The sequence below is a fragment of the Schistocerca cancellata genome, chromosome 9 (genome assembly GCF_023864275.1).
Source record: "Schistocerca cancellata isolate TAMUIC-IGC-003103 chromosome 9, iqSchCanc2.1, whole genome shotgun sequence".
NCBI lineage: Eukaryota > Metazoa > Arthropoda > Insecta > Orthoptera > Acrididae > Schistocerca > Schistocerca cancellata.
Window position 1 is genome coordinate 112,653,397 of NC_064634.1, and position 18,170 is coordinate 112,671,566.

An 18,170-nucleotide genomic window follows, 5' to 3' on the forward strand; every position below is an offset into this window, starting at 1 on the left:
CAGGAAAAACTATACCAATGGAATTGTAGTTTCTTCATTGGGGAGGGAAGACAAAAGACTGACAGTTCTAAAAGCTTTTCCTACTTTTAATATGCTCATCGGCAGTACCAAAATTTTGGCTCCCAAAGGTAACTAAGAGATTGTTGCTTTCACAACATGCTATTCTTGTGCACAAATAGCAGGAAGGTATAGTTCCCACAGCTATGTCATAAAAAATAGAGGCTACATTTATAAGTAATCAGTTAACATGTTATCTCATATTGTTTGCAGCTGTACTTTAGAACGTCTGACTTCACATACAGTGGAACAAAGATTGACCCTCAAACCATAATGGTGACAACAGCACCAAAAGTTCGATGCTCCGCATGTAAGTTCACCTATTGATCAATATTTATATATCAACCTAATCTGGTGTACAGATAGATGTGGGTAAAGTTTTGACATGAGCTGTTATCTCCTCTGCACCTTTGGTAATGATGATAAGCATATCAGTTTCACTACACAAACAGGCTCAGACTGGCATTCACTCCTCACTGTTCCCCCAACAGCCCGGAGGTCAGACAGATTTCTCATTATACTTTATCCACCGCTGTGCTAGTTACTGCTAGAAAAAATAAACAAATGTACCTGCTGCCACTATATACTAGTCTGGCCTCATGTAGCAACTTCTCCGTGACATTTGCAGTATTTTGAAGTCACAGCTTACAGTGAGACCTGCCTGAGCTTCAGTTCTTCCCACACCCATTAGAGCAGCTTTTTGTATCCCTACTGACCTACTCAACTTATGGCTTCAGAGCTTATTTTCTCTCACTGACAAAAACAGTTAAGCACCAATGAGATTGGGATTCTAAATGAGATGTCACAAGTTGAGAAATTAAGTGTTTTTTATTGCAGTGATTAAAAAATCAGGTTACATGAATAATGAAATTTGGCAGCATGAGCAAACTGCTGGCTCCTTGTCAGTAGGATGTTGTGCACACTATGGCATGGATATATCCACTTATTTGGTTGGCAAGTGGCTATCACCACCTTGTACATTTGAATTGGAGTGGAGATGATGTTTGAGCTGATCCTGTACAGGCGCTATCAGGGTCAGACTTGTGAACATTGCTGGGCATGGTAGTATGTCATTATCACACAAACACGTGCTGTGTGTGGACGAGAATTATCATGATGAAAGATGGTAACAGGATACTGTCTCACTTGAGAATAGAGTTCTTTGAATCACTACCAGAGGTGACCTTAAGTCATACCAGATGGCTCCACACACAGTGATGTTGGAGTAACGTTGATATGTGTTTTCAGATATTGGCAGAATGTGACCTCTTCCCTCAACATGTCACCATAACCGCAGACAGTGGTTATGTGTAGCAGAAAATAGTTAAAGATGATGTGTCTTCACCCTTCAGCAATCCTTGCTTTTGGGGTGTGACACCACTCCAAATGTAGCTGTCAGTGAAATGAAATTCCTGGCAGCCTACTGATGGAATAGTGATCCAGTAGCCCAGTGTCCAGTAGTCTCCAGCTGATGGTATGTGATCACACAGGGTGTTGTTACCTGTGCCCAGAGTGGCAAGTGCTGGTATGTAGGTGTTATGATGTGCTTAGTGCAAAGTAGGGCAGTCCTCCTTTAGTGTGGCCAGACTCATGTGACCAGAACCTTCTCAGGTTCTCCATGTTCTTTGATATTGCGCAATTTGACCAGCCGACTATGTCCAGACCCACAGTGATGTTCCTTTCAAATTCTGTCAGATTACATTGTCTCACGTGAGCATGTTGCATTCTCCTTGGTCCTTTATAATGCTCAGTAATCATCAAACACATTTAATGCCCATATTATACTCTGTCAGGCCTGATGACAAGTTCACATGGTGGCATCATGAATGCAGTCGCAAATGATGCTGACTCTGTAATCATTCATGTACCTTCTGATGGTATGTACACATGTGGGAGTATGTCTAAATTGGCCCATTCCTTCTAGGTGTTAACTTCTTTTGTCAGTGAGTGTACTAAGCTTGCCTAGTGTGCATCAAGCAACTTCTCCATGACCTTTAATATTTTCTAAAATCAGCCCACATCACCCAGAGTAGCTTTTTGCTGCCTCCTTGACTTTCTCAGCTTACCAGCCTGGAGTCAGTTTTCTTGCTGCTGAGCTCAGGAGTGTCACATGATTCCATGTATCGTCTTGTCACCATCTAGTATTCCCCAGTCACTGGTGGGTCCCATCTTGTCAAAGAGAGCCACATGTGAGAAGACTCATGCTGTACATGAGCTGACTCCATTGAAATTCAGAACTTTTGTATGGCTGTTTGCTTGTAGTGTGTACACGGTATCGACCACCCATGTTGTCTCCACCATTGTCCACACTATTTACTCTGTCCACTGGCTACCACCATTTTCCATTCCATTTAGTCTTAGTTTCCACTTCTTTTTATTAATTTCTTAATTTACTAGTGAACCTGGCAATGCTTTGCAATTGCTAAATATACATGGGAATTGGATATATGCCCTACACTCCTCCTCACCCCCCTCCTTTCTCTGATATTAAGCTTTGTTTATTATTCAGATTCCATAGCAGTATTCTAATTACAGGCTGAAAAGTCATAAAAACAACAAATATGTATTTTGCAAGGAAGAAAAAACAGCACTTTGTAGTGTATACAGCTTTTGTTTAAAAATATGTATAATAACAAAGAATATGTATGGGAGAAACAATTTTTCTAATGGTTTAAAGACCCTGCTGTTGTAGTAAAACTGAGTGCAAGAAGGAAAACCAAACCACACACATTCAGAGCAGATCAGAACACAGCATTTTCTTCTTTCTTGCAGCCAGTTTCAACAGAAAACCTGTACATTATTGTTTCAAAAAAATATTTATCCTATGTCCCTAGGACATTTTATAAGAATTTCCTGTAAAAATTTGAAGTAAATTGGTACAAGAACTTTTTGAGATATTTGTGAGCAACATTTCTCTTTTATACAGTAATATTTATGTATTAAAAGGTGTATAGCTTATGTTCATCAGAGTGTCATATAAAAATATTAAGCAAATCAGTCAGGAACTTTTCAAGATATTTGGTAACAGCATTTCCCCTTTTATGGCTGAACAATGTTTACATAACGTACCGGTACACACACACACACACACACACACACACACACACACACACACACACGAGGGTTGGAACTTTGATAGTGGCAACTATTTATTTACAGCTCGTACAAAATAGAAACGTGTTTCAAAGTTTTACTGACCTTCAAAGTAGTCACCAGCATCGTGGATAACCCGTTGCCTGTGATGTGGAAGTCGTAGGATACTCTTAGCAGTGCCAGCTGTGTTGATAGTTCGAGCAGTGCGGTCTATTGCCCGACGAATTTGTAGCAGTTCTGAAGCAAGTGCCGTGAAGTGTTTCCTTCAGTTTAGAAATCAAGTGGAACTTACGAGGGCTTAAGTCAGGGGAGTGCAGCCCCATTAGTCAGACAAATCTGTAACAGCTTCCACTGTATGTGCTTGAGCATTGTCCAGGAAAATGATGGTCAGGTCCTGCAGGAAGTGTCATCACTTATGTCTCTATGCTGTTCATTTTTGGAACACAACCTACAACCAGCTTAGAGATGGCAGTGATGACACTTACTGCAGGACCTGACCATCATTTTGCAGGACAGTGCTCAAGCACGTACTGTGCAAGCTGTTATGGATCTGTTTGACTGATGGGGCTGCTACGTGCTATACCACCTACTGCACTCTCCTGACTTAAGCCCTCGTGAGTTCAACTCAGTTTCTAAACTGAAAGAAACACTTCATGGAATTCGCTTCAAGTTCATTGGGCAATAGACCGCACCGCTCAAACTGTCAACACAACTGGTACTGCTAAGAGTATCCTACGACTTCCACATAGCTGACAACGGGTTATACACAATGCTGGTGACTACTTTGAAGGTCAGTAAAACTTTGAAACACGTATCTATTTTGTACAAGCTGTAAATAATTAGTTGCCACTATTAAAGCTCCAACCCTCATATATAAATATCTATACTCTGCAAACCACTGTGAAAAGCATGACAGAGGATACGTCCCATTGCACCAACTATCAGGGTTTCTTCCTGTTCCACTCACGTTTGCAGTGCAGGAAGAATGATTGTTTGACTGTCTCTGTATATGCTGCTGTTATTCTAATCTTATCCTCCAATCCCTATGTGAGTGGTACATAAGGGTTTGTAGCATAATCCTAGTGTGATCATTTAAAGCCAGTTCTTGAAACTTTGATAATAGACTTTCTCAGGATAGTTTATGTCTGTCTTCAAGAGTCTTCCAGTTCAGTTCCTTCAGTATCTCTGTGACACTCTGTCATGGATCAAACACAAACCTGTGACCATCTGAGCTGCCCTTCTCTATATCAGATAAATATCCCCTATTAGTCTTATTTGCTAAGGGTCCCACACAATTGAGCAATAATCTAGAACAGATCACACTAGTTATTTGTAAGAAATCTCCTTCTCCAGTATTCTACCAATAAACCTAAGTCTGCCATCTGCTTTACCCATGATTGAGCTTATGTAATCTTTCCATTTCATATCCCCACAAAATGTTACACCCAAATATTTGTGTGAGTTGGCAGATTCCGACAGTGAGTAATTGATACTATAGTAATAGGATACTATGTTTTTTTTTTGTTAAGTCCACAATTTTACATTTCTGAACATTTAAACTAAGTTGCCAATATTTTCGTCCTTCGAAATCTTACCAAGATCTGACTGAATATTTATGCAGTCCTTTAGGCAGTACATCATTATTATAGATAATTGCATTATCTGCAAAAAGTCTCAGATTACTATTAACATTCTAGAATGAGATTTTCACTGTGCAGTGGAGTGTGCGCCGGTATGAAACTTGCTGGCAGAACAAAACTGTGTGCCAGACCGAGACTCAAACTCGGGACCTTTGCCTTCTGCGGGCAAGTGCTTTACCATATGAGCAACCCAAGCACGATTCACGCCCCGTCCTCACAGTTTGAGTCTCAGTCTGGCACACAGATTTAATCTGCCAGGAAGTTTCACTATTAACATTTTCTTCAAGGTCATTAATATACTACACAAATAGCAAGGCTCCCAGCACACTTCCCTGGGGAACACTCAAAGTTACTTCTACACCTGTTGATGACTGTCCATCCAAGATAACATACTGAATTCTCCTTACCAAAAATCCTCAGTCCATTAACAATTTTTACTTGATACTCCATATGACAGAACTTTTGGCAATAATTGTAGGAGTGGCACTGAGTCAAATGCTTTTCAGTATGTCACATGAAAAAAAATGTGAGTTGGGTTTCACATGCTCAATGTTTTCGGATTCCATACCAGTTGGCACGGAGGAGGTCATTCCGTTCAAGATACTTCATTATGTTTGAGCTCAGAATATGTTCTAAGATCCTACAACACATCGATTTCAAGGATGTTGTTGTTGTGGTCTTCAGTCCTGAGACTGGTTTGATGCAGCTCTCCATGCTACTCTATCCTGTGCAAGCCTCTTCATCTCCCAGTACCTACTGCAACCTACATCCTTCTGAATCTGCTTAGTGTATTCATCTCTTGGTCTCCCTCTACGATTTTTACATTCCACGCTGCCCTCCAATACTAAATTAGTGATCCCTTGATGCCTCAGAACATGTCCTACCAACTGATCCCTTCTTCTAGTCAAGTTGTGCCACAAACTTCTCTTCCCCCCAATCCTATTCAGTTCTTCCTCATTAGTTATGTGATCTACCCATCTAATCTTCAGTGTCCTTCTGTAGCACCACATTTCAAAAGCTTCTATTCTCTTCTTGTCCAAACTATTTATCGTCCATGTTTCACTTCCATACATGGCTACACTCCATACAAATACTTTCAGAAATGACTTCCTGACACTTAAATCTATACTCGATGTTAACAAATTTCTCTTCTTCAGAAACGCTTTTCTTGCCATTGCCAGTCTACATTTTATATCATCTCTACTTCGACCATCATCAGTTATTTTGCTCCCCAAATAGCAAAACTCCTTTACTACTTTAAGTGTCTCATTTCCTAATCTAATTCCCTCAGCATCAACCAACTTAATTCGACTACATTCCATTATCCTCGTTTTGCTTTTGTTGATGTTCATATTATATCCTCCTTTCAAGACACTATCCATTCCGTTCAACTGCTCCTCCAAGTCCTTTGCTGTCTCTGACAGAATTACAATGCCATCGGCGAACCTCAAAGTTTTTATTTCTTCTCCATGGATTTTAATACCTACTCCAAATTTTTCTTTTGTTTCCTTCACTACTTGCTTAATATACAGATTGAATAACATCGGGGAGAGGCTACAGCCCTGTCTCACTCCCTTCCCAACCACTGCTTCCCTTTCATGCCCCTCGATTCTTATAACTGCCATCTGGTTTCTGTACAAATTGTAAATAGCCCTTCGCTCCCTGTATTTTACCCCTGCCACCTTCAGAATTTGAAAGAGAGTATTCCAGTCAACATTGTCAAAAGCTTTCTTTAAGTCTACAAATGCTAGAAACGTAGGTGTGCCCTTCCTTAATCTAGCTTCTAAGATGAGTCGTAGGGTTAGTATTGCCTCACGTGTTCCAACATTCCTACGGAATCCAAACTGATCTTCCCCGATGTCGGCTTCTACTAGTTTTTCCATTCTTCTGTAAAGAATTCGCGTTGGTATTTTGCAGCTGTGACTTATTAAACTGATAGTTCGGTAATTTTCATATCTGTCAAAACCTGCTTTCTTTGGGATTGGAATTATTATATTCTTCTTGAAGTCTGAGGGTATTTCGCCTGTTTCATACATCTTGCTCACCAGATGGTAGAGTTTTGTCAGGACTAGCTCTTCCAAGGCTGTCAGTAGTTCCAATGGAATGTTGTCTACTCCGGGGGCCTTGTTTCGACTCAGGTCTTTCAGTGCTCTGTCAAACTCTTCACGCAGTATCGTATCTTCCAGTTCATATTCATCTACATCCTCTTCCATTTCCATAATATTGTCCTCAAGTACATCGCCCTTGTATAGACCTTCTATATACTCCTTCCACCTTTCTGCTTTCCCTTCTTTGCTTAGAACTGGGTTTCCATCTGAGATCTTGATGTTCATGCAAGTGGTTCTCTTATCTCCAAAGGTCTCTTTAATTTTCCTGTAGGCAGTATCTATCTTACCCCTAGTGAGATAAGCCTCTACATCCGTAAATTTGTCCTCTAGCCATCCCTGCTTAGCCATTTTGCACTTCCTGTTGATCTCATTTTTGGGACGTTTGTATTCCTTTTTGCCTGCTTCATTTACTGCATTTTTATATTTTCTCCTTTCGTCAATTAAATTCAATATTTCTTCTGTTACCCAAGGATTTCTACTAGCCCTCATCTTTTTGCCTACTTTTTTACCTACTTGATCCTCTGCTGCCTGCACTACTTCATCCCTCAGAGCTACCCATTCTTCTTCTACTATACTTCTTTCCCCCATTCCTGTCAATTTTTCCCTTATGCTCTCCCTGAAACTCTGTATAACCTCTGGTTCTTTCAGTTTATCCAGGTCCCATCTCCTTAAATTCCCACCTTTTTGCAGTTTCTTCAGTTTTAATCTACAGGTCATAACCAATAGATTGTGGTCAGAGTCCACATCTGCCCCTGGAAATGTCTTACAATTGAAAACCTGGTTCCTAAATCTCTGTCTTACCATTAGATAATCTACCTGAAACCTGTCAGTATCTCCAGGCTTCTTCCATATATACAGCCTTCTTTTATGATTCTTGAACCAAGTGTTAGCTATGATTAAGTTGTGCTCTGTGCAAAATTCTACCAAGCGGCTTCCTCTTTCATTTCTTAGCCCCAATCCATATTCACCTACTACGTTTCCTTCTCTCCCTTTTCCTACTGCCGAATTCCAGTCACCCACGACTATTAAATTTTCGTCACCCTTCACTATCTGAACAATTTCTTGTATTTCATCATACATTTCTTCAATTTCTTCGTCATCTGCAGAGCTAGTTGGCATATAAACTTGTACTACTGTAGTAGGCGTGGGCTTTGTATCTATCTTGGCCACAATAATGCATTCACTATGCTGTTTGTAGTAGCTTACCCGCATTCCTATTTTCCTATTCATTATTAAACCTACTCCTGCATTACCCCTATTTGATTTTGTGTTTATAACCCTGTAGTCACCTGACCAGAAGTCTTGTTCCTCCTGCCACCGAACTTCACTAATTCCCACTACATCTAACTTTAACCTATCCATTTCCCTTTTTAAATTTTCTAACCTACCTGCCCGATTAAGGGATCTGACATTCCACGCTCTGATCCGTAGAACGCCAGTTTTCTTTCTCCTGATAACGACATCCTCTTGAGTAATCCCTGCCCGGAGATCCGAATGGGGGACTATTTTACCTCTGGAATATTTTACCCAAGAGGATGCCATCATCATTTAACCATACAGTAAAGCTGCATGCCCTCGGGAAAAATTACGGCCGTAGTTTCCCCTTGCTTTCAGCCATTCGCAGTACCAGCACAGCAAGGGCGTTTTGGTTAATGTTACAAGGCCAGATCAGTCAATCATCCAGACTGTTGCCCTTGCAACTACTGAAAAGGCTGCTGCTCCTCTTCAGGAACCACACGTTTGTCTGGCCTCTCAACAGATACCCCTCCGTTGTGGTTGCACCTACGGTACAGCTATCTGAATTGCTGAGGCACGCAAACCTCCCCACCAACGGTGAGGTCCATGGTTCATGGGGGGAATGGATGATAATTTTGTGGATCACTTCTACTACCCTTTTTGTAGATGGGTGTGACTTGTGCCCTTTTTCAAGAACTGGGCACGCTTTCTTGTTCGAGGGATCAACGATAGATTATAGTTAGAAGAGGGGCTAACTCAGCCACAAATTCAGTATAGAATCCAATAGGGATTCCATCTATCACTGGAGCTTTGTTTAGTTTTAATGATTTCAGCTGTTTCTCAACTAAAGTGACACTAATACTTATTTCACTAATCTTTTGAGTGGTACAAGGATTAATTTTGGACAACTCTCCTTTACAAAGGCACATTTGAAAATGGATTAAGAATGTCATGTTTTGCTTTGCTACCCTCAGTTTCAGTTGCTGTCTCATTGCTAGGAACTGGACACTAACTTTGGTGCTACTAACAGCCTTTACATATGACCAGAATTTCTTTGGTTTTTGTGGAAGATCATTTGACAATATTCTGCTACGGTAGTCATTGAAGGCTTCACAAATTGCTCTCTTGACAGCCAAATGTGTTTCATTCAACATCTCTCTATGTATAGCACTATGCTTTATTTTACACCTGTTATGCAGTAATCTTTGTCCTTTAAAAGTTTCTTTACAGTGACAGTGTACCATGGAGGGTCCTTTCCATTATGAACTGTTCTACTGGTAACATATCTCTCCAGTGCAGGGTCAACTATTCTTTTAAACTTGAGCCATAGTTCCTCTACATGCTCCTGTCCTGTGCTGAAAGTTTCAAGTTCTTCATTGAGATATAGTACTACTGATTTCCTCTCTACTTTACTGAACATATATATATCTTTCTGCATGTTTTAGTCATCCTTTGTACTTTGGTAATCACTGTTGCCACAACCACGTCATGATCACTGATACCAATTTCAGTGTGGACATCCTCAAATAGGTCAGGTCTATTTGTTGCCATTAGATCCAATATATTTCTGTCATGTGTGAGGTTCCTAACTATCTGTTCTATGTAGTATTCAGAAAAGGCATTTTGTAATGTTTCGCAGGATGTCTTATCATGCCCACCCAATTAATTGTTGGATGAGCGAAGTCTCCACTGATGATTACAGTATAATTGTGGAACTTATGTACAAGTGAGCTGAGATTTTCTCTAAAGCTTTTGGCTACATCAGGAGATGAGTCTGAGTGATTCAATTATTATTCTATGCCCACCCCTGGTACTGAGTTTTGCCCAAACATTCTCACATGCAGCTTCAATTTCTGTCTCAGTGGACAGTCTACTGTGACAAATACACCACCTTCACTTTCTGTTTACTGATCCTTTTGATACACACTTCAATTTTTCCCATATCTCACTGCTGTCAATTCCAGGCTTCAACTGGCTTTCTGTACATGGTATTATGTGAGCTTCACTGGTTTTATGGAGAGCTTGAAACTAGCACATGTTGCAAATGCTTTGGCAGTTAACCACAAGGATCTTAATACTCTCACCTGTGGGAGGCATTTCTTTTGAACTTATGCTGTTACTTCTGCATTTCTTACAGCTATCACTATCTAGATTGGATGGAGAGTCATCTAATCTAAGACACCCTTGTGTGCTTCTTGCACACAGTCAGCTATCTGAGTACCATCCTCTGATGTATAGTGGACACCTGACCCATTTAGGGGCAAAACAGTTCTCAACCCTATGGCATGGCCAACTCATACAAATATCTGGGTGTAACACTTTGTGAGGATATGAAATGAAATGATCACATAGGCTCAGTTGTGGGTAAATCAGATGGTAGGCTTTATTTTATTGGTAGAGTACTGGGGAAGTGCAATCATTCTACAAAGGAGATTGCTTTCAAGTCACCTGAGGAAGTCGCAGCCTGGCTTGTCACAGAACCTTTGCAGTTTTTGGTTTAATCCTTCCACTCAGCTCAGAACCAAAGGGCCATGATCAGTTCTGGGACAATGAGGAAAATTGTGAGCTTTGTCGAACCTCTCTGTGCAAGGCTGGTCTTCTCAATCTCCTATGCTGGTCGCTGGAAGGCCCCAAGTATGACCTCGGATCCCAGACAACAGGCATCATTTGTTCCAACATGCACCACAGTCTGCAGTTGGTTGCACCCTGTTCCCTCAATGGCTGCCATAATAGCCTGTTCAGCATGCTGAGTGAGGCACCCAAGCACACACACTGAGTGTACCTGGTGTTCTTTCATGTTCCTTGCTGCCATTTCCCTAATTATTCACTGTACATTTTAGCTGTCGATGATTTGTAGACTCCTACCATTTTCCATCTGCCTGCTCATGACATTCCCCAAAACAGGTGAAGTGAGTCCAACTGGTTCAGTTTCAGTTTCAGTGAGCACGTCAAACTTGTTGGATTTGGGCATTGGTACAACACCCTGAGTCCTCCCTTGTCCCTTTCCACCCTGTACAGGGCACCTAGATCTACCATTGACATGGCACTCACAGTCAAGTGTACGAGTAATGACGAATCCTGTAATTTCTGCAGAGGAGCACAGTATCCAGAGGAGGGGATAATACTTGAGGTACCTTTGGTGCCGGTACCACAGGTTAATGACTGTCGGGAGCTCTGCCAACATGAGTCACAGCAGCTGCCAATTGTTTGACAGCAGTCAGGTCAATTTCCAGCTGCTTGCAAATATCAACCAACTCTTTCCGTGCTCAAGAACAGCATTTGCAGTTGGACTGCATTTTAGCTGGTGTGCAGTGTTACAGGACAATTAACAAATAACTTTAAATTAAGCCCCGTGATTATCTTTTAATCTGTTGAGCTAAAAAGTTGCTAGTTCCCTATAAGAATTGAAGCAAATATATGAAATAAGATTTCTATTAGGGCAACAGAAAAAAATGATTTAGGGCTACTCCTGTTTAAGGGAAAAATAAATGTAACACAACATGTTGGTTAGAATATCTGCTACAGTAACTAAATGACAAAAGCTAATTTACTACAAATTAGATTATGCACAAGACAGTGGTAGCTTCCAAAAATTCTCAAAAATGCATGTTTATCTCCATTTTATATAAAATGAAATTCAGGGGTGCTCTGTTCTTTGGCAATAACTGAACCACAAATACTGATTTGCTACAAAATAAGTTACATATCCAAACCACTTGTGTCGGTAATTACACAATGAAATTATAGAATGAATGTTTTGAACGAGGCTGGGCCTATTATTCTCAAAAATTTTAAAAGAGCACAAATAAGATTAAGCCTACAATTGACAATAACAATAAGAGTTCACCAAGGCATTCATGAGTGTTTGAAATTTCGCAGTATATCACAATACAAATAAGTATTGGTAAAATCAGTGAAGGATTATGCAGAAGCAACACAAACAGTAAAAATTTGCAAATCAGGAATTTCAAATTGGTACACAAATCTTGTACATGCAGTCTCACACAAATGAAAATTTTGAAGTCAGCTTTTATATATAAATAAACATGCAAAGTGCACAGATTTATCACTTAGCAGTTTCTGCACCAACTTCTACATTGGCATGCTGAAAAAAAACACTGTAGCATGGATTTATCTCATAGAAAATTGCTAAAATGTGCGGCACCAGTAAAGCTCATCTTCTGCCTGTTGCAGCTAACAACGTGTCATTTCACAGATGGATCTCCCTTTGATAGTGTTTAAGGTCCCAGGTGTAGGAGCTATATGGTAGTGAAATAGATGCAGAAGGAGCATAGAATCTGACAAGGATATTGCTGAAATTGGGGGGGGGGGGGGGGGGGGGGGGGAGGGGGGGCAGAAAGCTAGTCTAGGTGTTGTGGGCAAAATGTCGGGAAGATATACCTGGCAAATGACATGTGTCATATACCAGCTGTTATGTAAACACTGTTCGGCCTTTTATATTGGTCTGACTACCACCATGTTATCAGTCAGGATGAATGGACACGTAGAAAGGGTGTACACTGACAACACCCTGTTGCAGAGCAGCTCTTCAAAATGACAGTCATGACCTTGGTGCTTGTTTCACCACACATGGCATCTGGGTTCTTCCTCCAGACACTAGTTTCTCAAACTCCACAGGTGGAAACTGGCATTACATGCTGTTGGTTCTCCCATTCACCTGGCTTTAATTTACATTAATTTCATTGGTCTCAGCATTTCTTCTTAGTAACTATTCTAGTTTTTTATATTTTTTATTTTCTGGCCTGTCTATTTCCCCACCCCCGTCCTCACCTTCTTTACCACATAAACTGCACTTAGCTTTCCACTCTTATTAATTCTTGCATGACATTTTGTACATAGTCTCTGTCTTCCTCATTACTCCATTGTCCACCTCTAAGCTGTCAGGTTTTTAAGTCTTGTCTGGTGCAGTCCTCAGCAGTCAGCCCTTCCTTCTCATCCCACCTTCTAAGCCTCTCCTGATGCAAGGTTCTGGGCAACTTTTCCGAACTCTCCCCATTTCCCAAACCTCACCACTCCTTTTTCTTCAGCCCTCTGTCTTCCCCTTCAACTCTTCTGCCAGAAGAAGGAGCCACTGGCTCAGAAAGCTTGCAGATTTCCTCGACCTTTATAGGGATGTGTTTTTCTGCCGCTGCTTGGTGAGTAGACTTTTTTATCCGTCCAATTAAATTATACTTTCAGAAGTTGAAAATTGATATTTTTGTTGATAAATTGGCTTGAATGTCAGTTATTTGTCAAAGTATGAACTCTGGATGTGAATTTTGTGATGGATTTGATTGATAACAGCAAGTCTCATCATTCATGATGATCTTTTGTAGAAAATAATTGTCTCCAGGTTTTATTGGGGGGGGGAGTCAAAAGTAACTTAGAAAACACTTTTCTCTTCTTCAGAACATTCCAGAGAATGTTTTGAACACTTGATTTAAAGATGTTGCTCCATTGTGATTTGTGACACAATCTTGACATACTATGGCCACGTGTCCACTACTTAATACTTCCTGTCCACAACTAACTTGTTGCATGATATCTGTTCTTTTCAAGTGTTAGTTGAAACTGCCACTGCAATTATTGCACTGTTGTCACTTATACAGCAGGAGTAAAATCAGTCATGTTATTCTTTGGACAGGTGCTGTATACGTTTCGGCTACATTTTCTATTAGATGTATTGATGTAGATGTAGACTTTATCGAGAAATTTACAATTGAAAGAAGAGTCAGGCGAGGAGATCTCATATAAATGAACCTATTCTCAGCAACCCCCCAAAATGTTTTCTGTTCCTTAAACAGGGAAAACAATAAAGGAACATGGGTTAATGGGATGCTCCTGAACCAGCATCTTTTCTCTGTTGACATTTTAGTGTTTGCAGTGCAAGTTAACTTTGGCAACGAATAGAAGGACTTTATAATACACTCCTGGAAATTGAAATAAGAACACCGTGAATTCATTGTCCCAGGAAGGGGAAACTTTATTGACACATTCCTGGGGTCAGATACATCACATGATCACACTGACAGAACCACAGGCACATAGACACAGGCAACAGAGCATGCACAATGTCGGCACTAGTACAGTGTATATCCACCTTTCACAGCAATGCAGGCTGCTATTCTCCCATGGAGACGATCGTAGAGATGTTGGATGTAGTCCCGTGGAACGGCTTGCCATGCCATTTCCACCTGGCGCCTCAGTTGGACCAGCGTTCGTGCTGGGCGTGCAGACCGCGTGAGACGACGCTTCATCCAGTCCCAAACATGCTCAATGGGGGACAGATCCGGAGATCTTGCTGGCCAGGGTAGTTGACTTACACCTTCTAGAGCACGTTGGGTGGCACGGGATACATGCGGACGTGCATTGTCCTGTTGGAACAGCAAGTTCGCTTGCCGGTCTAGGAATGGTAGAACGATGGGTTCGATGACGGTTTGGATGTACCGTGCACTATTCAGTGTCCCCTCGACGATCACCAGTGGTGTACGGCCAGTGTAGGAGATCGCTCCCCACACCATGATGCCGGGTGTTGGCCCTGTGTGCCTCGGTCGTATGCAGTCCTGATTGTGGCGCTCACCTGCACGGCGCCAAACACGCATACGACCATCATTGGCACCAAGGCAGAAGCGACTCTCATCGCTGAAGACAACACGTCTCCATTCGTCCCTCCATTCACGCCTGTCGCGACACCACTGGAGGCGGGCTGCACGATGTTGGGGCGTGAGCGGAAGACGGCCTAACGGTGTGCGGGACCGTAGCCCAGCTTCATGGAGACGGTTGCGAATGGTCCTCGCCGATACCCCAGGAGCAACAGTGTCCCTAATTTGCTGGGAAGTGGCGGTACGGTCCCCTACGGCACTGCGTAGGATCCTACGGTCTTGGCGTGCATCCGTGCGTCGCTGCGGTCCGGTCCCAGGTCGACGGGCACGTGCACCTTCCGCCGACCACTGGCGACAACATCGATGTACTGTGGAGACCTCACACCCCACGTGTTGAGCAATTCGGCGGTACGTCCACCCGGCCTCCCACATGCCCACTATACGCCCTCGCTCAAAGTCCGTCAACTGCACATACGGTTCACGTCCACGCTGTCGCGGCATGCTACCAGTGTTAAAGACTGCGATGGAGCTCCGTATGCCACGGCAAACTGGCTGACACTGACGGCGGCGGTGCACAAATGCTGCGCAGCTAGCGCCATTCGACGGCCAACACCGCGGTTCCTGGTGTGTCCGCTGTGCCGTGCGTGTGATCATTGCTTGTACAGCCCTCTCGCAGTGTCCGGAGCAAGTATGGTGGGTCTGACACACCGGTGTCAATGTGTTCTTTTTTCCATTTCCAGGAGTGTACATATATTTAGTATGTAGAAAGCTGAGTAGGTCACAAATTCATGAGTCATTAATCTTGTGACCTACGCAGATCTCTCCAGACTATGTATATGGTTTACCATGGCCACATTCCTCCTGCATGACATTTGTAACTTTACAGTACATTATTTTAGTCATGTTGTAACTGATTTTCAAGCTTACTTTTTAACTTCAACTGTTCAAGTTAACAATGAAGTCACAGAAACACTGGCCTGAGTTTTCATATTTAGCAGCTGAAGATAATAACTGGATAGACAATGAAAGAGTAGAAATGACCTGGAGTGCTTTCAGTGTGTCTGGAATGGAAGTTTACAGATAACATGAATTACTAGTTCTGATTTGTGGCACAGAGAAACAGGTGAATGGACTGACCAAGGGAGCAATCTGTTAGAATTCTGCTCATGTTTGTGAGGCATGCTTTACGAACAAAGTGAAGGTAATATTGCCATTGAAGAGTGTGCTTCTGGTTTTATTCTGCTCATTTTTGTGTCAGTAATAAAAACCTGTAACTACAGTGAAAAGTACATGTAACATTTCCTTTACAACTATTTCATTCTGTGAAATATTTTCCTTTACAGCTTCAGAATTTTTGTCTGGATCGTTTACCATCTGGAACTCTGAGGGGGAAATTCCTGTTATCACCAATCCTCCACTTGAAGAACTACAGTCTTGTTTGTCAGCACCCTGTGAATAATTTGAAATGTTTTACCAGCAGAATCAGCACTAAATATTTTGGACATAAGACAATCAAGAGTTTAAATGTGTTCCTTAATGTTTGAAGTCTTGTGTTCTTTATAAAACATTGTTTAATTTATCAGTGTGATTCTACTTGTACATGCAAGCACAAATACACAAGAGAAACATTGGTATCAAAAAACAATGATAAACAATAAATTTAGACAAACAAAATTGAATTTTTCCATAAAATTGAATTTGTTAAAACTTGTGCAAGACCTGAAGAACAAGATGATGTTTTATGGAGAGAGTTAACCATTCACTCAAGCTAGGCAATAATAATAGTGCTGAACAACGTAACATGGAACTTTACATGATGGAATGAAAGAAAAAAAAATACACCACAAATCTAACATGGCCAGGAATGTTGTAAAAATCAGTAGGAAATAAAGTGAATAAATATCAAAGAGCACTATTTTCATACATAGTACATAATGTCAAAGTTAGTTTGTATATGTCTCGTATGGTTAGTCCAGATTACACAAGGACAAAATAATATGTAAAGGATATGGATGTGGTGGAGGGGGAACTGTAGGTTGAGGTCACAAGAGAAGGCATGCATAGAATAAAAAGGTGAATAAAAGCATTATTTATCTTTTTTTAAAGAAAAGTGCAGGGGCTGGTGTGGTTGAGCACCAGTAGAGAGTATAACTATATAAAATGTTGAACCTAATTAGGTTACAGGAATGTAAGGTAGTATTAAAAGGACATCCATAAGCTCATAGTCTGGTGCATGCAGTCCACTGGCACAGTTAGTTGTGTCGGTGTAGTAAGCCATAGTATGACACTCAGATTCCATTTGGGTTAGAATTTTGAGATATTTGGGTATACTTCTTTACTTTCTGTAAAATATGGTATATATAAAAGGCTTGCATGTGTAATAAAAATTATCATTTAGGATGCTGGCATGCCCAGACTTTAATTTTTGATTCAGAGTTGAACATAAAGAGACTGTATTTCTATAATATAAAAGGTTTTTATTCAGTCACTTGTATATGTATGTAAAATGTTTTGTATTTATTTTTGTACTGAAGAAAATAAACTGTTTTCATAAATAATGTATTTTTGCTTTATTGATTTTTGTTATCTTTGACTGCAAATCTCATTAAATATAATGTGATTTTTACCATACTAGAGAACGAACCGAGGTATGGGTTATGCAGTAACTCATTTTAAATACCTTTCTGTAGTGTTGCAATGCCTTCTCAACGGATTCCACAACATCCACATCTACATCCACACTCTGCAAACCATCACATGCACATGGCAGAAGATACATTCCACTGTACCACTTATTAGGGTTTCTTCTTGTTCCACTCAGTATGGAGCATGGGAAGAATGATCTACATCTACATAGATACTCAGCAAGACAAGTCAAGGCAGAGGGTACCCTGTACCACTACTAGTCATTTCCTTTCCTGTTCCACTCACAAATAGAATGAGAGAAAAATGACTATCTATATGCCTCCGTATGAACCCTAATTTATCATACCTTATCTTTGTGGTTCTTATTGACAATATATGTTGGTGGCAGTAGAATCATTTTGCAGTCGGCTTCAAATGCCGGTTCTCTAAATTTTCCCAATAGTGTTTCTCGAAAAGAATGTCGCCTTTCCTCCAGGAATTCCCATTTGAGTTTCCGAAGCATCTCTGTAATATTTACGTACTGTTTGAATCTATCAGTAACAAGTCTAGCAGCTTCCTCTGAACTGCTTTGATGTCTTCCTTCAATCTGACCTGGTATGGATCCCAAACATTTGAGTAGTACTCAAGAATAGGTCACACCAGCGTCCTATATGGTGTTGCCTTTACAGGCGAACCACTCTTTCCTAAAATTCTCCCAAAAAACTGAAGTTGACCATTCACCTACCCTACCACAGTTATCACCTGCTTATTCCATTTCATATCACTTTGCAACATTATGCCCAAATATT

General features: G+C 41.0%; 1 protein-coding gene across 2 annotated transcripts in view; it reads left to right on the forward strand.

Moving 5' to 3' along the window:
- LOC126101619 (AP-5 complex subunit mu-1-like) overlaps positions 1-16,636 on the forward strand; it is a 71,996-nt gene extending 55,360 nt beyond the window's left edge. For both annotated transcript variants that reach the window (XM_049912303.1, XM_049912304.1), the window contains exons 9-10: positions 271-367; positions 16,080-16,636. In XM_049912303.1, coding sequence (XP_049768260.1) covers positions 271-367; positions 16,080-16,195 — 213 coding nt within the window. In that variant the 3' untranslated portion in view covers positions 16,196-16,636. The remainder of the gene's footprint in view (positions 1-270; positions 368-16,079) is intronic.
- The last annotated feature ends 1,534 nt before the right edge of the window (positions 16,637-18,170 follow it).